This window comes from Bactrocera tryoni, chromosome 1, assembly GCF_016617805.1.
Source record: "Bactrocera tryoni isolate S06 chromosome 1, CSIRO_BtryS06_freeze2, whole genome shotgun sequence".
Lineage (NCBI taxonomy): Eukaryota > Metazoa > Arthropoda > Insecta > Diptera > Tephritidae > Bactrocera > Bactrocera tryoni.
Genome location: NC_052499.1, coordinates 74,362,472 through 74,387,783, shown reverse-complemented (window position 1 = coordinate 74,387,783; position 25,312 = coordinate 74,362,472). Strand labels below are relative to the sequence as shown.

General features: G+C 34.6%; 1 protein-coding gene across 2 annotated transcripts in view; it reads left to right on the top strand.

Annotated features, from left to right (window-relative positions):
* Positions 1–5,116, top strand: part of LOC120776053 (hemicentin-1) — a 203,808-nt gene extending 198,692 nt beyond the window's left edge. The window contains exon 16 of one of the 2 annotated variants that reach the window (XM_040106524.1): positions 1,645–5,116. In XM_040106524.1, coding sequence (XP_039962458.1) covers positions 1,645–1,709 — 65 coding nt within the window. In that variant the 3' untranslated portion in view covers positions 1,710–5,116. Of the gene's footprint in view, positions 1–1,632 lie in introns of both variants that reach the window. The other variant, XM_040106514.1, reaches the window with a different exon arrangement.
* The last annotated feature ends 20,196 nt before the right edge of the window (positions 5,117–25,312 follow it).

Here is a 25,312-nt window from a genome sequence, read left to right as displayed (position 1 = left end):
TTGCGAGTATGAGTAAGTGCCGCGTCGGGGAGTTGGCGCTGACAGTTCCGTAGAAGTAAAAGCGAAGTGTAAGCAAATCTAAGGCAATAGCGCCGCACATAATAAAACGATATAAAAATGAAATAAACTCAAAACATAATGGCGACATCGACTGAAAATAAAATAATAAAAACTGTATGCATGCGTCTCCCATGCCATATTGCACACATACACACATATACATAAATACATGCTCGTGTATAGTATGTCTTGGCTTGTGTCTGCGAGTGTGTTCTCTTATGGGCTCAGGGGTCAAGGCGGCACTTGGCAGATCGCATGTCAGCGCTGAGCAGTGATTCTCGCCAAGCGGCACTTTTGCGTGTTTTTCAGTGATTTCTCGAAGCTTTAGCACCTTTCGCTTTAATTACTTCGGCATGCCTTTGAAATGGCTTCTAATGGCACTGCGTAGTTTTGCACATTTTCATTTTGGCTTTTTTGCTTTTTAATATGCATTTTTATTTCTCATTTGCTAAAGCTTTTTATGTGTTCCCTGCTTTTTGTTGTAAATGAGTGATATTTATGTAATTCACAAAAACATTCTGCTAATTAATTTATTACTTATATTTGAAAAAGTCAATTTGTTTTGATATATTAGGTATGCAATAATAGAAAATTAATTTTGAAGAGGCGATCTGTAGACGTTTTACATTTAGTACGGAGGTTAATGATGTGATTTATAGTATACCAGCTCATTGTGGAATAAATGTTTAGCTATAATTATTTGGAATAGTAATTTTGGAACAAATATTTTGCCATAAAAATATTATGGCGTAAATATTCTGCTATAAAACATTACGAAGTCATTGCTTTCCCCTAATTTTTTGCTATAAAAATATCATTGAATAAATGTTTTGCTTTGATAATTTGCTATAAAAATTTTGATATAAATATTTGGATATAAAAAATATTATTGAATACAACTTTTGCTATAAATCATTGCGGCGTAAATGTATTTCTAAACTTTTTTTCTATAAAAACTGTATGGAGTAAACGTTTTGCTATAATCATTTGATATAGAAACATTGAAATTTACTATACAAATTATGAAACAAGTATTTGGCCATAAAAAGATCTTCAGTAAAACTTTTACTATAAAATATTGTGGAGGAAACAATGTTTTGCTCTAATCATTTGCTGTAAAAACATTATGAAATAAATTGTATGCTTTAATTATTTGTTTTAAAAAATTTATAAACAAACGTCTTGCTATAATAATTTGCTATAAAACGAATTTGATTGTTAATCTTATGTGCTTTATTCTAATATCAAAACAAGTTGGCTTCTTTAGCTTACCAGAAATATTACACACACTAAACTAACTGCATCACCGATTTTATATATAAAAATAAACATTTATGTATTTAAAATACTAATAATTCAATTCTTTTTTCAACTCACTTTATTTCGTGCTTTCGCTTTGTTCTACTCTACCTCTGCACCACACCACCATACACGCACAATTTAATTTTCTAAACCCACAAATACACCACATCCCTTTCCACGAACTCCACACTTGCCACCTATGACCACACTCAACAACAAAAAACTCAAATATTTGCAACTGTGGTGTGTTTTCTTTTATTGCAACGCCAGTCTACATTACAGACCCCGACTTGATTTTGCCACGCGGCGAAATGGAATTCACGACGATGGATCCGATGCTAAAGTAAGCAAATCGCCGCTGCAGAGAAGTTAAAAACTCAACAACAACAATGTGAAACAATGCATTTTAAGGAATTTCAGTTTGGTATGTTCTAAGATTGCAGCTCGAATTTTTTTATAAAACAAATTTAGCATAAAATTATTATAGCTAAAATAAATTTAAGTTTTAGTCCAATTAAGAGAGCTTATGCTAAGCATTATAAAGAAAAAAAATTAAAGCAAAAATACAAAATAGTGTCTATAAAATTTGTAAATATTTAGCATATGAGTACACAAAGAAAACAAGTAACTCTAGAAGTCATTATCGCTGAAATAATATTTCGAAATTAAAGCACGCTAGAGAAATTCGGCAAACAGAGATTCATATTCGGTTTCTAAGGTTGGACGCTCGCTCAAATACACTCTCTTCGCCATTGTCCCCGGCCTAAGTTTGTTTATGGCTTAAGTTGTTTTAACGATAATGATTTTCGGAAATATGTTGCTTTGAATTTAAGAAAAGATAAATAATCTATGAGCATCAGACAGCCATACACACATTCTGGGTATATTTAGGTTAATTTTTCACAATTCTGTAACACAACAACATTCAATTGGGAACAGAGTGCGGCATGCTGGCTATTAATGGAGTTGTTAAGCAATTAAAATATAGTTCGAATTTCTGCTGATGTTTGTGGAAATTCGCATAGAATCACAAAAAATTTCAAGAAATTTGAATACGCACCTCCAATGATCTTCATGAAGCGTTGGACATACCAATTGGTGCATATCCAGCTCACACTAAATATTATCGAGCTATGCGCTAAATTTATAAAGGAAAGTTTTTTAGATAGAGGTTATGATAAGAACTTTAACTTAAGTTTATATATTATCATTAAATAGTGTTTTCCCACAGCCAAATTAACTAAGTGCACTAAGGTTATAATTAAAAAACCAGCCAGCTGTCAAGATTGCATAATTGCTTGTGTTCTCATTTGGTAGATTTCTAGGGCCTAAAATTCTACAGCTGTTTTCTATTTTATCAATGCACACAACAAAATTTTTAGTCTGGACAAGAACCCGCAGAGTTAAAGACAGTCAAGTATATAGTATGGGCAACAACTCACAGAGTTGCTTTCCAGTTTTGACTCGTTTTCAAATCGATTAAGAATTAATGTAGTGAAATCAAGTTTTTATTTTGTTCAATAATAATTCGAAAGAAATTTAATCGGGCAAGGGCCGGTTAATTGATCAATTGACTCCTGTACGTGAGGGCTATAAAACTTTGTTATACAATATTTGTACATTGTATACTTCATATATTCAGACTCTTTCAGCTGGCTAGTTACATGAGACCTTTCGACGCTGCGAGGTTGAATTACAATCTAATGCTGTTTCATTTGAGATCTGAGTGATTCTGTACAAGAGCCCTAAAAGTCTTGGAGCAATTCCAAAACGATTACTAAAACTTCTATAATAGCGAATATCTTTATAACCAAATTTCAACAATTTTTCAATCAAAAATAATTTTATGAGCTAATAGTTAGGCGTTAAGGTTACTAAGCAAGTAAGCTATTAGAATTTAGGAGTACTTTGGACTAATTTTACGGTAGTTTTTTCTATCGTAGTTCATGACTTAATATACGATAAGTGTTTTTTACTATTTTTGGCGTAGTTTTTGATGTATGTTAAACCCCAACAGTTTACCTCTCTGTTGGGGTTTCACCTTAAATATACTGCAGTACAAATAGTATTAATTTTTTTAATATTCGGCAACATAATATTTGCTGCATTCGTAAATAATTTTCATGACAGCCATACAGGGGATGGTATACCAGGTGTATCGTTTTTTTTTTTTGGGAAAAGTAAATACTAATTTTGAAGATGATTCTGATCACCTTTCTGGCAATTTGTGGATGCTATGTCAATGGAAATTTTCGTCTTTTAAAGCAAACCAATCAGACGCCCAATTTTCGGCTTCTACGTAGGAATCGAAAGGCTGCTCAGTCAATAAGTGTTCAAACGGTGAAAACAAATGGTAATTAGAAAAGGCCAAGCCTGGTGAGTACGACGAGGGAGATAGCGGCTCCCAGCCAAATACTTCGATATCCTGAATCGACTTTGTTTTGTTTGCAATTGCATTGTCGTCTAAGAAAATTAATTTGCGATGTCTTTTGGTCCATTCCGGTCGATTTTCGATCAATGCATGGTTCATAGCTTTGATCCATTAATGTCTGTAGCGATTAGTATGAACAGTTTCATTAGGTTTTAGAAGCTCATGATATAACATACCCTTCTGAACCAACCAAACTCTTGCCTTCTTACTGATCACATTTTCTTTGTTGCTTCTGATAGAGCAAGATCACTATATGCCACGACAAGTATTCGATGTGACTCTGCAGCACTTTTCTTCAAATGGAAATAAAAAATTAATGGTTGCCGCAAAACATCGCTTTTCGGTACAAAATTTGACATTTTCAAAACAATGCAGAAAGATAATGTTGTTTGTTCAATGACTGTAAGGTTACAGAATATGTTTGACGGATGCCACGCCGACCAAAGAGAAAAGAATAAGGTTCGTTCCCAACAAATATTTCATATCAACATCTATGTATCTTAACGCTCAGTTCATACCGGTATACCTGGCAGTTTCGGCAATATTCTCTTTTATGGCTACCATTTTAAAGAAAGAGATGTTTTGAGGTAAGATGAATATCGAATTCGAAGTTCGACAGTTTAAATCTTCATATTATTTAAACAAAGCGAGAGAGCTGAGAAACAAAAAGATTCTTAATTATAATTAATTATAAAAAAATTTCTGAGCGCTTTGAAGAGTATTTTAGGAATTGCATTGCTTTTCCTGAATAATATTCATTTATAAAGGCCATTTCTCTTAAATTTACCTAAACATATATTGGATGAATAATCTTAATATTTTTGGAAATACCCTAATGTAGCGAACGCTGCATATTTTCTAGGTATGAGAGAAAAATATAATTATTTTAATTCAAACAAAAATTCAATATGGTTTTACTAACAAGTAATGGTTAAGCTTAATTAACTACTTATTATTATATATACATATAATTAGTTAGTTTTTTCGATATAAGACCCCTGCCATACATTTTAGTTTTACTTATGTTATGATAGTTCATGAAAAAAGCACTTCAAGCCAGAGCTTAAGATAACATCAAGCGAATTCGAATCCGGCCGCACCCTGTTTGTAATAAATATCGCCAACTGTAAATGATTTTTGGTGAATAACTGCAGTTCCCACTAGACAACCAAGTACTTACACGTGTCTGCCAAAAATGCATTATATAAACTAATTGTAAATTTACAACTCTTACACTTGATTTGCTATAGGAATAAGCCTCTTAAGCGATAGTGCGCCCACAATACAACTACAACTACAAATAACGTTAGTTTCCAAAGCTAACTAAGAAAAAAATGTACAGAAAGCGCGTTCACAAACGAAAAAGTCACACACACAGACATATGTATATATTCTACTTCATCGTAACCAAAAAAATGTTAAAAAGTAAAGTTAGCTCTGTACAAACAACAACAAAACATAAAAACGAAAATCAAATGAATAAATTCACAGATCAAATAGACAAAGAGAGTAATCAAAATCATTTGTAAATTACTTCATTTTATAGCGATTAGACAAATATATCTAGAGCATATACACATATAAGTACATAAAACATACATACATACATACATATACATATGTATAAGTTAAGTTTGGTTAAGTTTGACTAGTGTAGCTGATGGAAATCAAAAGGAATTTAATTTAAGTTTAACAAGGTAAATGAAAATGTCTAATGAAGAGCAAAATAAACAGAGAATACGAAGAGAAAACATTAAAAAGAAATAAACCAAATACAAATAAGATAAAACATTAAAAAATATATAAAAAAAAATAATAAGACTTAAAAATATATTTAAAATTGTCTGTAAAATAGTAAAGTTCGAAAATAAATGCAATTGCAACAACAACAAGAACAGTGTTAGTGGCATTTAGTGTTTACTTCAATGTATGCTAACTAATAGACATAGCCATACATATATACATACATAACTTCATATACTCACACATACACACACATGCAAGCAAAGCTGCAGTTTAAACAATAAAAACAAATCGTTGAAAATTCACACATTTTTGCTAACTGTAATTTCTTCTCTTCAAACGTAAACAGCATTCAATTAAAAATAATAATAAACATTGAAGCATATGCAAATAACAGCAACAAAAACAAACGACACTCTTGTATAAAGTTTAAAGAAAATTAGAAAATACTAAAACAACAAAAACAAACGACACTCTTGTATAAAATTTAAAGAAAATTAGAAAATTCTATAACAACAATAAAAAAAGTTGCACTGAAACGCAGCTGTTGCCAAAAGCTGCTAAAAAACTTTGAGATTTTGTGAAAAATATTAAAGAAAAAAATGCTTGATTTAAAATACAAAAAATTGAAATTAAAAATTTAAATATATTTAAAATATAAAAATAATAAAATTAAAATATAAAAAGTTAAAAATAAAAATTAAAAATAAGCAAAATAAAAATATTAAAGTATAAAAATTAAAATAGAATAAATAAAAAAAAAATTTAAAAATAAAAAAATATTATAAAAAAATAAAACATTAATAACTAAAACAAAAAATTATATATATGTTTATACTGCAGCTGTTGAGGAACTAGTAAATAAAATAAAAAAGTTTAAAAAACTTAAATTAAGTTAAAAGTAATTGAGAGTACACTAAAAAATAATTTATGTAAATGTATAAATGTTATTAATAAATGATACGATTGAATTTACAGCCAAGGCAATGCAATAGCTACATATAAAGCCATAAACAAATACACCAATGCATAAATATACATACATACACGCATACACACAGAGTAATAGAAGATGCGAAAACAAGCGTACTGAATAAATATAACACAAAAAACAAAAATTAATTAAAAAAATTAAAAAAAAACATTTTAAACAAACTTAAAAAATCGCAAAAAACGCGCATAACGGTAAACCAAAACTCAACAACAGCAAAGTGACCAACAGATGCATCAAAAACCCAAACAAAAAACATTTAAGCACACCAAAAAAACTGAACAAGAACTCTGCATGCCGGCATTCCTTATAATTTCTTCATTCCGATTTCGAACAATGCAAAATCCTATTCATACAAATAACGGTTATCGCTGAATTTTGCATTCTGCGCATTTTTCCAACCTCAATAACACACATATTTATAGTATGTAGCGCATACCATGCAAAAATAACGCAATAACGCAATGGCATTTTTTAGTGCTGCCAGATTGATGCGTTTATTATTCCAATTTCAATTTGTGCCTGCACACAAAGCTAACTGTAACACATAACTCGCATATTTGCGCTGACTACAAGTGGTTTCATTTATTGTTTTTAATTTTTATTGTAATGCACTCAATTTGCACACGAACACGCACACATACAGGCGAACAGTAATTTTTTTACCGCATTCAGTTGGTCATTAGCTGTGTAATTAAAAGTGCATCATTACTAATGAGTGTGTTATAAATAATTACCGAAATCGCAATTAAAAACTCACAACAAAACTGCAAACACACACACATACAAATACAAATACACACCGCCATGCATACACACATATATGTACATGTATAGGCATATCTGAGCGTTTGCAGCGGAAAAAAGTAAATAGTAATGGAGGCCAGCAAATATTAGTCGTACGTAATGGCGAAACTTATAATTAATAAAACATCATGGAAAATTATGCACATTTCATGAGCAGCGTGTGTTGCATGCGCTTGTTGCACTGGCAGGCGCACGCTTCCACACACACAGGAACATACATGTTTGCGAGCATATAAAAATATAGACTTTCGATACTGCATAGTACATTTGCCAATATTCACACACTCGCCAACACACACATACACACACATAACGGCAGTGACTCATATGTATGTATTTGTAAGCGCATATACTAATTGAGCATTCATTCACACAACCAAATAATAATAGTAATAAAAGTGTAATGAAATTAAATTAACAAAGACTAAGAGTATTTGCGAGAACAAGAAAAAAACATAACGCAAAACAAAACAAAAGCAAAAACAAATAAATACAAAAATAATTATAATTATGAAACGAATTAAATTTGCATTTTTTATTTACCTGCAAAGTCGTACATAACTTCCGAAGGCATGCCATTAGCAGGCAATTTGGTAAAGTCGGAAAAAGCGGTAAGTATGTAATACATTTTTATACGAAGTCATACAAAAATTATAACAGAAAGCATATTTTATTTAAACAAATTTGGTGAGGTGCGAAAAAATTGGTCTCTTGCCTTTTTAGGAAATGTAAATATTAGTATGAAGCTACCTAATTTAATTGAAAACTATAAATTATAATTTTGATATTGAGAACCCAAATTTGTATTCAACTATAATTTGCTCAAATATACGGAATCATCAAACCTTTTTGGTGAAAGTAAAGCTATCATTGAGTTAAAAAACAGCAGGATATTTGAGAAATGTGATTTAGCGATTATATCAAAATGAAAGTTAAAACAAACACGCGTTTTTCTGATCACTAATCAAAGTGCAATGGAGCCTGTAAGTTTGGAGATTTTACTAAACAGTGAAAGGGTGATACATTTCGAGGTTTCATAATCTTTTAATAAAAAAAAAACAAACTCACAAATTTGTTGTTGAATGTTTTCTTTGGCATCTATATTTTGAAAATTGTTTCTTTAAATGTTGTATGCGCTTACGTCTCAAATGTTTCATTCGTTGAGTTCAATTTTCGATGACTCGTTCGAGCATTTCGACTGTTAACTGCAAATAATGTTTTTCTCCAAGACCTGAATCGAAGTGGGATTGACCACATAAACTTTAGACTTTACATATACCCACTGAAAAAAGCCTAACGGTGTGATATGAGACGATCTTGGTGGCCAATCAACCGGTGCAAAACATGAAATTATCTATAGCGAAGTGTTCTCGCAATAAACCCATTGATTGATGAAATACGTGGGAAGTGGCGCCGTCCTATTGAAACTAAATGTCGTCGAGATTGCGAGCTTTAATTTCAGGCGTCAAGTAGTCCGTTATCATGGCGCGATAACGGTCGCCATTGATGGTTAAGTTCTTACCCGAATTATTTTAGAAGAAATTCCACCGGCCCACAAACCATACCAAACCTTTGATTTTTCTGGATGAAATGGAAGCTCTTGAATATCTCCAAGTTACTCTTCGTCACAAATGCTGTAATTTAGCTTGTTTACGTGCACATTGAGTCAGAAATGGGCCCCATCGCTGAATAAAATTTGGTCCGAAAACGTCGAATCTTTTTGGAACTTTTCAAGAGCCCATAGAATGAAGCGATATCGCTTGGCAAGGTCTAGCGTATTCAACTCTTGCACAAGCTGTATTTTTTCCGCTTTCAATTTAAGATCTCGACGTAAAATGCGCCACGTCGGTCCGTACGTCAGTTTGAGTTGCTGCGAACGGCACCATATCGAATTTTACTGGAAGCGGTCTGCTTGACCATAACTTGAGCGAAGCGCGCTAAATACATTATTTACATAACGTAAATATTCGTAATAAAGTTGAGCGATTTGTAAACGTTGTTCAAGCGTAAGTCTTTCCATGCTGAAATGCGAAACAATACTGAACAAAAATAGCATATTTGTAAAAAAAGGCTGTTGAAAACGTACCTCTACTTGGATTACCCCTTAAAAGGACCTCGGTCACTTCCAAGCAGATTAGGCATGGCATGGCAATTGCCGGGACACCACCCTACCATCTTCCAACCACGTGCTTTTTAGTTTTTTTCTGCTTCCCCACTCAGAGCTGCTACCTACTTACTTACCGAAAAGGCAATGACCTTTCATGGTTCCATGGTTGTATGAGTAATGAGGACAAGGCAAGAGTTAACAAAGGATCTTAAGAGGCAACATCCGGTGTGTTTAACGTGGGTACCAAAACGTCAAAAGCACAGCGGATCAAAATAATGCGTTGATCAGCGCCCTGAGGATGCTAAGCGTTTTCAGTACCAATTGGCAGTGTGGCATGAACACACTAACCCCCTTGGTAGGGTTCGAGGCCCATCTAAAACCTCTGTCGTGCCTTGGGTCCGGCACCCGGTTGCAATGCAACTCCACATTCAACCGACAAGGTCAGTTCTTCCCGCATTTGGGTTTTAACCACAACCACCACGAATCTCCACAAAAGGCCAAGCCCAATGAGCAGATTGGAGTTACCTCCAAGGGCTGCTGCTCCCCGTGGTACCAGAATTAAGTCTCCGGTCAGACCTAGTAGCCAAAGCTACTACCAGTTGAGCTTCCATACGGCTCTGGACTGGTAGCCAGGATATTAGTCGCCACTTATGACAGGCATGCCTTATCACGGGTACATTCGGTTTCCACCCCGAACCCAAGGGGGTCCCCCCTACCCGCAGGGGGAGCTCTTATGAGGCAGTGCGCTTAAAGTCGACCAGCGAAAAGAGGGCGGCATCTCAACTAGCACATACCACACCAACCTAATGACAAAAGGTGGGAAACGTACTCTGAGGTCTGCCAGTGTTTTAACGGGACGAAGGCAGTCTTGACATTAACCTACCAACCGTTTCTGCAGAGTGTCACCCCCACTACCAAGTCCCAATACGTCCTCTTATTCATAATCCGTATTGGTCACGAATCAATGATCCGAAGGAGTTCTACAAATCCGTGAAGTCGGCAGGCCATTTGATGTTACTCAGAATGCAACGCGCTGAAGCTAACCTGCCATTCATTCCAATACTTGCTGGCTTCAAATTATAATTTGGCATCAACTTTGCGGAGTCGAATCTAAAGCTGAAGATTTCATCCTTGTCTTACCTACCTTTTTTTGTTGTTCGACACTCATGAGCGTTGTAACAAAATTAGAAAAATGTTACGTATACGCCCTGTTCACACATAAATTAGCATATCAACAATTTTAAAAGTAAACATAAGTTCCGTTAAAACAAACTCTGATGAATATAATGTGACTACTACAGCCTTAAGTTAGTTATTTAAGCCTTGAACGCTAATATTCAGCAATATTTATAATTAATTTAATTGTAAGTCTTTCAAAATAAGTTTAAACGCCAGCGAGGCTTCATCATACACACCGCTCCACGAAAAAAAAAGAAAATAGCATTAAATCAGCAACACTAGAACTTTGCATTGCAACAACTCAATGCTTTACCAAAAGGCACTTTTAATACAATCGGCAACATGACGTATACGTAACATTTTTTAACTTACTTTACAGTGCACTTCAATAACTACATGGAAGACCAACAACAAATCTGCTATGAAGGTGATAATAATGTATGAACGCAATGAATATAATTAATTAATTTTCCTTTCGCTTCGATACATTAAGTTCCAAGTTATTTTCAAGGCTGAGTGCCAAGTAAAGCCAAAAGCATTAAAAACAGAGCAGTGGCACGCTGAGGAGGAAATGCAATGTACTCGTATATTTTTTTTTTTCAGAAATTAAAAAGATCGATTAAGGAAGCTGAAGAAGGTTGCAGCTTGAGGACATGAAAAAGTTGAGCAACATACTGTCGATAAGGCAAATCAAACATTCAGTTGCATAATGAGAATTATAGGAGAAAAAAATGAAGAGTAGAATATTTATATGTAGCGCGAAATTTTTTTGTTCACAATTTTGGTGATATCTATAATATTTAATTTGAACTATATTAATGCAATTGATATATAAGAAAACTCTCTGTTAAATTACCTCTCACAGTTACACTTAAAGTATGGTGAATGATATCAGCATTTCCGCTTCTGATTGTAGAAATTTACAACCGGACGATTCATTGCCAAATTTAAGCCAAAGCGAAAAAAAAATAAACCGCATAGAACCACTTGAGAAAACCTTCAAGATGTTTATGTATACTTCTTGTACTCGAAATAATGAGTTTACTAATGAAAATGTTGGTCAACAGAAACAAAACAGGTCAAGTCAAATCCTGCATATTCAACATACAGCCTCCTTACTTCACTTTTGAAATTATTTCTAAATGGCCAGTCGAAAGATTATTTTGGGAAGTCGAAAAAGTATATAATGTATATAAGGTGAGATTTTAAGCTTAATTTAACTAAAAATAAACTAAATTCGGGGAAGTTAAAAAAAAGTTTCAGCTGTTCAAGAATTAGTGAAAATAATGAAGAAAAACGCTATAATCATTTGAAAATTTTTTAAAATTACTTGTCGCAGTTTTTCGCCGAGAAACCAGAAAAGTTTTACACTGGTGGAATATCCGTAAGGTCTCTAGCGGAAAAATGGCAAAAAGTGGTCGACCAAACTTGAGGTTTGATTAATAATACGAAAAGACTTTTTTGACTACCCAATTTACATGCAAGTATATATGTATATATATTACATTTTTCGTAGAGTCGATATAGTTCACCATAACAGCACAAAATTACACAGTAGACTGCTTTACCTAACTATATAATAGACTTTCAATAATTTTACCCTAAGTACAAAAGTTTTTTTTTCTATACTACAAATTTCGATTTTTTCACATAGAAAAATTTTAAAATATTACGTATGGTAAACATAAACCAATAAAAGCTGTTATAACTAAAAATTCAACGAAAACTTTTTTTTATAGTTCATTCCAGCCAAGACACATAACAGATGTATGGGAAATTGGACTAAGCGTTGGCATGTCTGTATTGGCTCTGAGGCCTATTTCGAAGGTTATAATAGAGCTTCGTATTCAATTACTTCAAAATTTAGTTTTTTGTCAATTTATGGAATGCCGACCTTCATTATTTAGTTTCGAGTTTCATTGAGTTGAGGAAAGTGGAAGATCCGAAACGAAAACTACAATAACGACCAGAACCCTCAAAATGGTCTGACTGAATCACTCAAAGGAAACGAGACCTTAACGGTCATAACATTAGTCGCACTCATCATTTTGGTGACCATGAAACATCTTTGCGGCGTATTTTGAAAAATTACTTGGAGTTGTTTCCATAGAAAATGCAAAGAGTTAAAGCATACTGCTGACATATTTTACACATTGGTGGATCAACTAAAGGTAAGACTTACTGAACTCCCGGATAAACAGCTTCGACTCTACATGGCCTCTTTTGTGTTGGTTATTAAAATTCTATGCCAGCTATACTCTAAGTACTAACGAGCTCAAGGCAAACTTTCGTGTGGAAATCAGCGCCATACCAATAGACTTTTTATAAAAATGGCTAATTACATACCCACCTCAAAGTTGGAGTAACCTGCACAATATTTGCCCTAAAAACTACCTTAATTCCGCATTGAAATCTTTATTCTATATTCCACAAGCGTAGCATCATTAAATAAAATTGCTGAGAGTTGTAAAGTTGCTTTTACGCGAGAAATATTGCCACCAGCGTAACGAATAAGCAGTCGAACTACTTGTATGTGTGCGCAACACAAAATGAAATTATATCAATTTTATTTATTTATTGAATTTTTACAGTCTTCGCCGAGCATATTCCACTCCAGCATTCATATCCGTCACAATGGCGCTCAATTATCTAACCATCAAGTTGCATTGAAGTGCTTCCATTCAGTCACGTAGCAATGCAAACAAACTTCCCACACACACACACACGGAAGGCACACTAACAAACACATTTGTAGCACTGCAGCAGTTGAAGCGTGTTCATGAGAGCGCCTCCGGCCTGAGATGAATAAACGATGAAAGAAGATGTAAAAATTTATCATTTTCGTACTCAATATGCTGGCGAGGAAGACGCCCGCAATGCTGTCGTGCTTGCAATTGTGGTTTTCGCATTGGCTGCCCCGGTGCATCCTTCGAATCCTTTCGTTATGTTGTGTCGTTCGTGCGTGTGTTCGTTTGTTCGGCTCGATTAGGGCTTTCAATCGATTGTTCGTGGCGGGAAAGCTGTATTTTGCTGGCGCTCAGGCAAAGCAATAAACAATGGCGCTGGCGAAGAAAGTGCTAAATTGGTATTTACGTTTGTTGCATACACTCAGGCGTTCGGTTACACAACACGCACACACACCCACGCTCACATGGACACACGTGCGCACGGCGGCTTTCCATCAAAACGCCTGTCGAAGCAACGAACAGACAGACAGACAGGTAATAACAAAAACTACACAGTAAAGCAACAAAAATGAAATACAATAACAACAACAACAATGGCAGTGACGAAGCGTTGAGAAAATGTTGAAAATGGTGGCGACGGGGGTGAACGAAACAGACACAAGATTGATTACAATGAATGCGTTGAATTTACAATGCTCACTGAGACGCACATACACACACACACACCGCACACCAACACATATGCATTAGTGTACAATCTGTCGGCATGCACGCAACATCTCAGCTGTCTATTTAAGCATTGGATCCTATACATTCTCATTCAGCTTGTGTCTGCTTTACCGGTGCTCTTTAATATGTATGTGTGTGTATGAGTTTGTGTGTGTGAGCTAACTGATTCTTAGAACGCCGCTTTACCGCTCTATCCTCTTGCGGGACAGCATCCATAAGCGTATAGGTTTACTAATCCGCCACCGAGGCTATCTCCTTACAAACACACATGCATAAACACAAGCTTCGGCAAATACTCACAAACATACATGCATATGTACATATATACGCACGTATATGCGCCTTACATCTTACTCTACATGGCAGCGAAAAGCTACTTTCCTGCTGGAACGTGAGGCAAAAGCGAGAACTCTGAAAGCGATCGATTACCTCGTTCGTTAACAGGTTCCACACCGCAACAGCAGCGCTGAGATCTGGCACTTGGTTAGCGGTGTTGCTATCGGAAAAGCTCACGCTTTAACTTATGCATATATGCGCGTGTATATGTGTGTACATGTATGTATGGTCTTGTAATTTTTGTTTCTGCACAAATGCGTCAATAAATTGTTTCCTTTGCTCTCACTTTAAAACGCAAACCTTTAAGTGAAATGCTGGAAGAATTATTATTTTTTCGAAGATTTCTCTAATCTTATGCGTTACTAAATATTATACAATTGGCTTCTAAAAGATCACTACATGAAGTTATTTCAGTTAAGTAACTTCATCGATTTTAATTTCAATATTTACATTCGCATCGCTTAAGCACATCGAGGCTCTTCATTAAAGACTGCATGTGAACCTGTGTTGGTGAGTTTTTATATACCATTGTAGAGCTGTAACTCTAAGGTATAGTTATGCTGGAAGATGTTATCAAGTTCTCTCTGTTTTTTTTGAAAGTGAGTTTGACAGTAGCTAAAACACGCGATTTTAAAAGCAAAAGGCTTCTTCATCAGTTGCTTTCAAATTTTAATGCCATATATACATATATAGAATACATTGAAGGAATACACGGTCTGTTTTTTGATGAAAAACTCAAATAATATTCAAAATGCGCACGATCTCCAACTGCACAAATACAAGATTATCCACTAAATTAGTGATTTCGGTTTCCTCCATGAGTGAAGTCTAAAAATGAAACAGTTAAGCTAGAAGATTTTGTGCTGATAATGACCCACACTCAAACAAAAAAAATCAAAAATAGACAAAATGGCGGCGTTTTTTTTTAAAATTGTTCAATTTGACACTGACAATTTCACCCCAAAGAAAAACGCCTTTAAAGATAAACTTATGGAACTGAGCGGTAATACTTTAGAAGCCTATAACTCCAAATATTTGGGTTTAAAATATTAGTATTTAATTTTTTAATACATAAAGACTGCCGAATTCTGCAAAAATTACAAAATTATATATTCCAGAATTTTACACAGGGCTTTTCCTTAAATGTCTCAATCTATTAGACTTCTTTGTTTTCATTTGACCACAGTGAAATTTCAATTAAAGTTGTCCCGAGTTCTCATAATGTTATCTTTCAGTTTAAACAACTTCTAAGTGCCCTGATAATAAGCCGAGACTAAAATTTTGAGAATGTGGCCGTATTTCAATTTTCGAGCGGAGCCAAGGGCTGTGCGCTCTTAAATATGGAAAAATCGGTTTGCTTTTTCATCAGAAAGAAAACCAATTTTAAAATCTTGCAACATGCTGCTAGAGAGTATAGCTTTTTTATTCACCCAAAGGTTATTTGCATCTCTCAAAAATATTCGAGCTAGATTTAGCGTTATATATAAAGTTGAATTCCGAGTGACTGTCTGTGTGTCCGTCTAACCATCCGAATGTTATTCTAATGAAACTTGGAACACGTGTTCGTTGATGGATGGCAAGAAGTTCGTAGATGGCCGTAGTCGGACCACTGCCCTGCCCAAAACACGCTATTAAACGAAAATCTATAAAGTGTCAAACCTTAGCAGTAAATTAAGAAATAAGACTGCAATTTGGTACAAGAGGTTCCAGAAATAAGGGCCACCTGTAGACTGAACTAAAAAAAGTGAACTAGGCTTCGCCCACTTCGAGTTTTAATGTAAATATATTCTAAACTACTTAAGCTACAATATCCGAATTCATTCAGGACAAATCACTTGAGAACCACAACCGAAATGAATAAAATTAAACGATATCGAAAGACCGACCCAACCCAATCACTCCCCATATAACGGTACTTTTAAAAGCGCTATAAATCAATACACAAATACTCTAGAGGCATTAAATTTTACACCTGGCATGATACAAGAGGTGTTTATTGGAGCCGGGGTGTAAAATGGTCAATGGGCATAATATCGCCCACATTTCGGTGAAAATTCATCAGGACCTACTCAACTCACACAAACCAAGTTTGGAAAGAATTCCAGTGCAAACACAGTGAAATCCAACTAAGACCAAGCCATTTCCCATATAAGCCAGTCTCAAAATACATCTTTCTCTTTCGAAAATGCAATTCAAGCTCCAATGTATCGAGTATGTATCGAGATAAAATTTTGTCCGAGTAGTGAGCTTAAAGTATGCAAAGTTATATCCAAAATTTGGACAAATCGGACCTAACTTGTCAAATAATACCGAAAATGTGGATCACAGTTCCAATTGTGAACTTTATATCGAAAATATCGGCCAATCTTCTTCTTTAATGACGCAGACACCTCTTACGCGGTTATAGCCGAGATATCGGCAAGTCTGTGGGTTAGTTCTAGAAATTTGAACATAATACATTTTTCTAAAAATGATATGTCTATTAGTCAAAAATACATTGAATCAGCTCAATATTTTTTTTACCCCCTTATACCTAATATAAAGTTTTTCGAGCTTCCTGTTGGCTTGAGTTATGATAATAAAATTGAGGGAGCGTATTTTTCGGACAAACCCTTGTACTAGACCCTATATAATTTACAACTTTTATTCACCTGAAGGAATTACCCTGGCTTCAATCTTTCGTGTAGCGAAGGTATGAAATATTCGGTTATACTCGAAATTAGCCCTTCCATACTTGTTTTCTTTGTGATTAATACTATGGTACCGTCTGTTATTTTTTAATTCCTGTAATGAACTGCCCTAAATGCAAAATTTTCTTCCAATAATGTATTGTTATATATTCAATTTATAACACCGTTCAATAAAATATATAAATTTACAATTTTTCTTAACACCAACTTACTATTATTATATATCATAAACTAAAACTAATACTCCTCCTCGATAATCCGGTGACCCATCAACATAAACACAGCTGCATCCTCCGTTTCGTTGGGCTGGAATAACATATTTGAACCCTGAGGTCCAAACAACGGTGTCGATGACCGTTGAACTTCCTCAAATCCCATTTTCCAGTCGCAGTAATCTGTTGTCTCAACGACAGAAGTAACTGTAACGTCCAATGATTCATCGTAACTTTCCTCTGACTCAATAATTCTGTTACCCATCAGCATAAACAATGCGGCACTCTCCTTTTCGAAAGGCACAACTAATATCTCCGGTGCTTGCGACCCCAGCAAGGGTGTTGACGAACGCTGAACTTCGTGAATTTTCGTTTTCCACTCGTTGTAATCAATTGCTTCAATCGAGTTATACATATTGGTAGAAATGTCTGCTCCTATCAGTTCCTCAAAGTCTTGTGCTGCGCAGAAACGCTTGTAGAATCCTCGTTGGTTGAGCTCTGTAACCTTCTCAAATCTGCCACTGGTGATCATTGCGATGTATTCGGCTACTTGTGTCAATGTAATTCCGTAAGAGGCCATATTTTTGGAAATATTTGATTTTTTTCTTTTAATTTTGCGGAAGCGTTTTGAACTCTTATCAGCGTGTGCTCGTGAGCTAATGACTTTAAATCACCTGTGGTGTCCTTTTTATAGCTGACGAGTTTAAGCAAGCTTAGTGGAAGCAGGTAAAGAAAAGCGCGGGTAGAGAAGTAATGTAGTGATCAGGTAGCTAAATTAGGCCACCTTTCTTTTATGTAACCTTAACCGGGTACCTATAATAAAACTTTTGTTCAAAATATACCTGACAGTTGATGTTGTGGTTGAGATATTATAAAAGTCATTGGGACATTCGGTACTAAGGAATTCTATTATAACAAAATTAAAGCTACCCTATCTATTGTTGGTTATATATAACATGCAATTATTGTGCGTTGGAAAATGAAGTGGACACCTATTGACTTATTATTAAATACGATGCGAGTTCAACAAGGTATCTATATCTTTATAAATGAATGACGGTGTGTTACTGAGCTTTTAAAATAATTGCATTACTTACATTTATCAAACACATCGAATAGAAGTATTGAATATATGGCAAGACTCACAAGATATTATTTTCAGCTTTAACCTACTAATTCAATGTTTTGTGGAACTATTTCTTTATTTTATGAGAATGTTTAGTCGAAGTTTCTAAATATAAAAAAAGCTCATTGAATCTTTCATTCGAACTGTGCAACATGAATCGGGAGAGCTTCGGTAGTTAGTCGGCTTAGATGAAACAGTGCACCAGACATTAATTCCAGGTCAAAGTGGAGTCAGCAGCAATTGACTCTAAAGCAGAGGAGTAGAAACTATATATATCTATATATAAGGTAAGTATGTATATGTGTGTGTCAATGTACCGCTTGGCCGTGCAGGTAGATGCCACATTACAAAATCGTTGTACGCACTCCTTTCATAATGGAGACACAAAAATATACGAATATGTATATTCTTGTATTCAACATACATATTTTCCTACATCCACTCGGCTGAGTACATATGTCTGTGTATGCGTTTAGTGCGTACAATTACGAATATGAATGCGTGTGCTGCGCTGTGTTTTGATTTGTGACTAGCAGCGTTTGTCAGGTAATGAAAGTGTTACTGTCCACAATGGTACCACGCTCCTCCCGCCTTACTCTCCTACTGGGCTCTAGGCTTGCGGCTTCAATTTCAGGCTCACATCATCGTTCTCGTCATCGTCATCTTGAAATGGTCAATAGTGAAAATCAACAATAACAGCAGCAGTCGCATGAGGCACGTCGAAATCAACTGCACAGCACACACACGCACAGACACTATATGTTTACCTTTATAAGTACTTACCAGTGTGTTTTGTGTGACGCACTTAGTGATGTTTGCATTGCCATTGACGCAACAGTTAAAATGAGTGAGATAGCGCTGAGAGCTATTGTATATACATACGTACAAAGCCACTCTTCATACACACAAACACATACATACACAAATGTATATATGTATATGAGTTGCATTCGTAGGCACCAAAGTCCTTGCAATGTTCAATATGCATTTGCACATTTCGCTGGTGAATCAGTGTGTCAATGTAATATGCCGACCGCTTCAACTCACTCGCCCCCACAAAGTTTCGCTAACGGTACACGGTTTATCATGGTTGACCCCAAACTCAAGTGCCGTGCGTTTAAAGGGTGGTTGAGATAAAATAAATAAAAAAATTAAATATACATATATAAAAATTAAAGTAAAACAAAAAATTTATAATAAATAAAAAATAAATAAAAAAATAAAAAAATAAAAAAAATGAAATAAAAAGATCAAATAAAATAAATGAAATAAAAAAGTGTAAATAAATATAAAAATTAAAGTAAAATAAAATTTAATAAAACCAAGAAACAAATAAAAATAAAAATAAAATCAAAAAAAATATATAAAAAATTAAATTAAATTAATAAAAAAAATTATTTATAAAATATAAAAAATAAAACAAAATAAAATTTAAAAATAAAAAAATAAAGCAAACCATTAAAATAAAAATTTAATTGAAACTAAAACTAAAATTGAAATTAAAATTAAAATTGAAATCTAAAACTAAAATTAAAATTAAATTCTATTTATTCATTTAACCACTACCATTTTCCAAAAAATTATTTCAGAATATTTCAGACGGTAAACATAAAAAATAACGTAGAAGTTTAGAGTGTTTCTATATTCAGTAAAATAATTTTTGGAAAAACCCTTTGGGCCACCCTGTACCGCGCATGATGCATACAGGCCATCGGTTTGCTTTAGTGGTTGTGACACAATAAACACACACTAGCGCATATCAGCGCTGGGCAACGTTATGACATTATGATTACGATTCATTGTTTCTGTTGCTGTTGTTGCATATTGTTGCACGTAACTTAATTAATGAATTTATTGCTGTTGCTGTCACTATTACGCAGTGCCACGCTTCACTCCCGCCAGCCAGCTTACCGTTAAGCCGGCCACTTGTTGCTATTTTTGTAATTTCGCCTGTTGGCTCAGTCATAGCAACTTTAGCAGTTCTGTCAAATATGATTCATGCGAGCACACACACACACACACTGTCACTTTCACCAGCACCTGACCGAAAACAACTTAACTTGACAGTGGCAACACTACACACATCTGTATTTGCACTCGTTGGACGTGCGCGCCTGTGTGCGATCGTGTTGCAACAGACACACGGCAATAACGGTGACAAGTGTCAAGTGAAAACTATGTCGGCCACGTTGCGCCAAATGTCAGCGTGGCACAGCATTCAACATCGTTGACATATGAACTCCTCAGTCGGCAGTGTGTGTGTGTGTGTTTTCGTGATTGTGTTCGTCTGTGTAACTTAGTGTTAGTCAGTCTCACAACCATGCAACAGGTGAAGAATTTAATAATGTTTCAGTGAGCCTAGTCTTCGGAGAATTTATATTCATATAGTCTAATTTACATATATTTTGAATTGGGGGAGGAAAATAACAAGAAAATTTATATTAATATTAGAAATTTTTGCGATTCACTCCGAACCTTGTCTCTCGGTGCACATTCTTATTTTCAAATCAGCTTCAAGAATTGCGAGACTTTTTTGTAAAATGTTGTAAAAAGAAATAACTGATTTTGCATTGAAGATTTGTTTTAGCGTTATTAGAACGATCTGGGTTGGGTCAAATGTGAACCGTTATGTTCTATTACTTATCGCTACTTTTAAGGTATTTTTATAAAGCCACTATCATTTAACACTCGTGCGTCTAGGCAAAAAACTGAATCGGTCGATTTCCACAAGCTACCTTCAGGCAAATTTTTCTCCAGTAAAATCATCTGCCATGGAAAAAAAGCAGGTAATAATCAGCTTCTGGCGAGCCACAATCGATTTGTGTGGCGTGGCATGGTTCTGATGGAACATAATTCTTCCTCTTTGGGTCAAAGCTGGCCGCTTCTGGACGATTGCTTCCTGCAGACTATTCAATGGTCAACAGTACAGGTTCGAATTAAGGGTTTGAAAGGAAGGAAGTAGCTCATAATATATGATTCCCTGCAAATCTCCCCAAACATTTAGCAAAAATTTCTTGAGCATCAATCTTGGCTTAGCTACCATTTATAGTTTTAAGTTGTCACTGTTGTAGGAGACCTTGTTTCCAATACCAGCAACCATGTGTTTCAGAAATGTATTGATGTTTTCCAATTCTACAGTGATTCGCAAATGAAAGTTTTATCCAAAAAGGTTTTTGCGTTAACTAGTCTTCACAAGCTTCTTCTTGTATCCAATCACGAAAGTATGAAGCAAAATAATTTGGTGAAATTAAGATTTTGAAGCTCCTAGTAAGAGAGTCAATGATCTCAAAAGTACTAATTGCCGTTATGTTCACATTTAGTGGCTCTCTTAATATATGAAAGATTTTCCAATAGAAAAAACAAAATTTGGAATGCGATAAAGTTCCCTTCCTGTGACCAGAGAATATCATACAAGATCTGTACTGCTTCTTGACTATAAAAGCACAGGAATATCGATACGAAATTTGTTTTTGTTTTTTTTTAAAATAGTCTTAGGCTATTATCAACATTTCGTCAATGCTAATGTGAAAATGGAAACGTTTGCAGTATTGTTCATCTTCATCAGCTTGATCGCATCTAAGTAAATTGAAAATCACATTAACTAAATATTTTGTAATGGGCAACATTCCTTCTTTTAGATTCATATTCAAATTTATTTTTAATCTACTTAGTAGATCCTCACTATATATACGTGAGATATATCTTGTGACCCTGCCAAACGCTGTTCCACTTTTTCAACTGATTTTGGTGGACTGAAAAAAATTTAACACATTAAATTGGATAATAGTAGGCTTATAAGAATAAGAAAGATTTCTCTGTGAGACTATTAAAAATTGTGCAACTCATACGCTCCTTCAAAATATCGGCGGTCCGTTTCAACTGTTGTCTTCTTACCCTCTGTCTGTTGTTCGAAAGTGATGAGAGACCCTTTCAATGCTTAACGATCTCTCAGTAGTTAGGTGAATCCCAGAGAAATATTATCAGTACTCGCTGAATTTTTAACTATAAATATATTTATATTATTTATTTCTTTATGTGTATAGGTAGGTAAATAGTAAGACTTTTTAATTAAAATGCCGCACGAAAACTTATTAGCCGAGATATTTGTTCTTTTTTAGTTGGTATAAGTCTCATTGACATCTGTGCCAAATGTTACATTAAAATAATCATTTTTGTTTAGCATACGCTTGTCTTTCTCAAGTACATAAAGTGCATTCGGCGATTTTTACGATGAGCGATATTATTCAACAAAGAAGTTCCATTAAATTTTGTATGCAGAATCAAATTTCTGGTGCCGAAACGTTCAGAATGTTGGAAAAAGTCTTCAGTGATAATTGTATGACGCGAGCAAGTATTTTTGATTTGTACAAATTTTTCGAGAAGGCGTCGACGATAAACCACAATCCATGGCGGCCATCAACTTCAACTGACGATCAACACTGGGCCAATTGGTCTTTGAAAATCGACAATTATCAGCACCTTCAGAATATCAAAGGATCAGTGAAAAGAATTATGAAAAATCATTTGAGCCTATGAAAATTAAAAGCACGATTGGTGCCAAAATAACTCAATTCTTTCGAAAAACACCGTCACGTTAAAGCATGTGAAGCAATGTTTACCGACTACCAGGATGTCATGAAACATATTATTACTGGCGATGAGTCTTGGATCTACGCTTACGACCTGGAAACAGACGTTTAATCGGCCGAATATCGTAGCAAAGTTTTCTTCTATCATCGAGGTGTGGTGCACACCGAATTTCTTCCGACCGGCTAAACTGTCAGCAAGGAATACTATTTGAGTGTCATGCGTCTCATTTCGTAATATGTGGTCGGTATTATGGACCGGCAACTCATGGTTTTTGCACCACGATAATAGTAGTATTCATTACATAATTCATAGTTTGTCATAAATGGTTTACAACTTATACAAATAGAGTTGCCAACTTTTTTATTTGGATAGCTAGTGCTTCATTTCGAGGTTATTTATTCGGCGGATAAATTAAGACAGAAAAGCAGATTTAATTTTTAAAATCCTAGCATCATATGTGGCATAGGAAAGAGAACATAGAAGGACTTTGTAGTCTTTCAGCAATTCGACTGGTAAAAGGCAAATGAGACGCGTGATGTTTTCCTCCAGGCCTAAATTGAATTTGAATTGGCATGAATATTCTTTAAATATATCTCAATCACTAGAAGTAACAAAAAATAAAAATTTGAAATTTATAATATTTTTAAAAACATCGACAAAATTGAAAAATTTGTGAAAAAATCGACCATTTTTTTGAGTAGCAGCCATTCTATGAAATTTTTTTTTTTTTTTAGTTTTGCTGCTTCATGACATAGCGACATTCGTACTCATTAAGAATCTGTTATTCTTTTATTTTTCAGATGACGACAAGGGAAGAAATCATGGCGATGAGGATACGGCGTCTTTTTCCCCCTCTTTTCTTCAAGGACGCATAACTCGATGGAAAAAAATTTTTTTTGAAATATATTTTGTGTACTCTTCTAAGTTTAATAAGCAAATGATAAAAAAATGTATAGTAAAAATATCTGTTTTTTATTAATTGTTGAAAAAATCTCGAAATTCGAGCCTCTAAACTAGAATACCCCCTCAAGTCTAACGCTGTGATATCACACGATCTCGGTGACCAATCAACCGACCTAAAACGTGAAATTATTGACTCGCCGAAGTGTTTTCTCAATAAATCCATTGATTGATGCGATGGCTGGGAAGTGGCACCGTCTTGTTGAAACGAAATGTCTCCCAGATCACGAGATTCAATTTGAGTCATCAAATTGTCGCTTATCATTACGCGATAACAGTCGCCATTGACGATTATGTTCTTACCGGCATAATTTTCGAAGAAATAGGAAACGGATTCCAATTTTTTCAATTTTGTACCAAAAATTATGTAGCAATGGCAAAACTAACTTCTATGTCCCGGAAAAGAGTTCTGAAAAATAGAATGAATGCTAGTTTTTCACCAGCAGCTGAAATAACTGCGTAGTTTTGAATAAAAATCAAATTTCTCTTAGCCAGTCTCAATTTGATGACTTCTGATAGCGTACTTACCTGAAAAATGTACAAAAATATAAAACCAATTGTAAATATATATGTAACAGTGTTATAAACCATATTTCTTGTCCTTTACCTTCCATAAGTGTTTCAAAGCTGCAAGTTCCGCCGCTACAAAGTACACGAGTCCACTGTTTTTATACAACTTGCTCTCTTTTGCTTTGCACTGCATATTATTCGCATTACGTTGGTTGTTTTTTTCGTCAGACGCTATTCTTCACGACTTTTGTACTTTACTGCGCGCCGTCAACGTTGCAATACAAAATGAACTGAAAATATCGTCTGAACTTGAAAACATAAATTTTCCTCCCGATTGCCAGCTATGATGGCTACATTGCACCCGCCAGCGCAGCACTAGCTCCATCGTGCGGCAATAAATTCTGATTTCAATTTAGATATAAAAAATCTGCATAAAACTCAAAACAAAGTGACTGTGCGCACAACAACAACGGCAGCAAGAAAAAATACCGAACTAAAAGCAAATAAAAGAAAAATAAGCAAATAAAAAATATAAATAAATCTTATTGAGAGCATATTATGGCAAACTTGCTTTGGCAATACTTTATTTATTTATTTATTTACTGCTTTGTGTATGTGTGTGCTTGGGTGCGTGCAGTTGTATGGCAAAGCAAATGAAATATTTCACATAAAGCCACTGCAATTTAATCACTGAAGTATCTAAAATTGGCATTTGGGTGTGTGTGAGTGTGTGCGTTTGTGTGGAATATCGGTTCGAAGTATCAGTGTGTCTGTATGTGTGCAGGCCCAAAAAGTTTGTAACAAAAATTCCCAATCGAATTTGTAGTACAAAATACAATTAAATAAAATTTA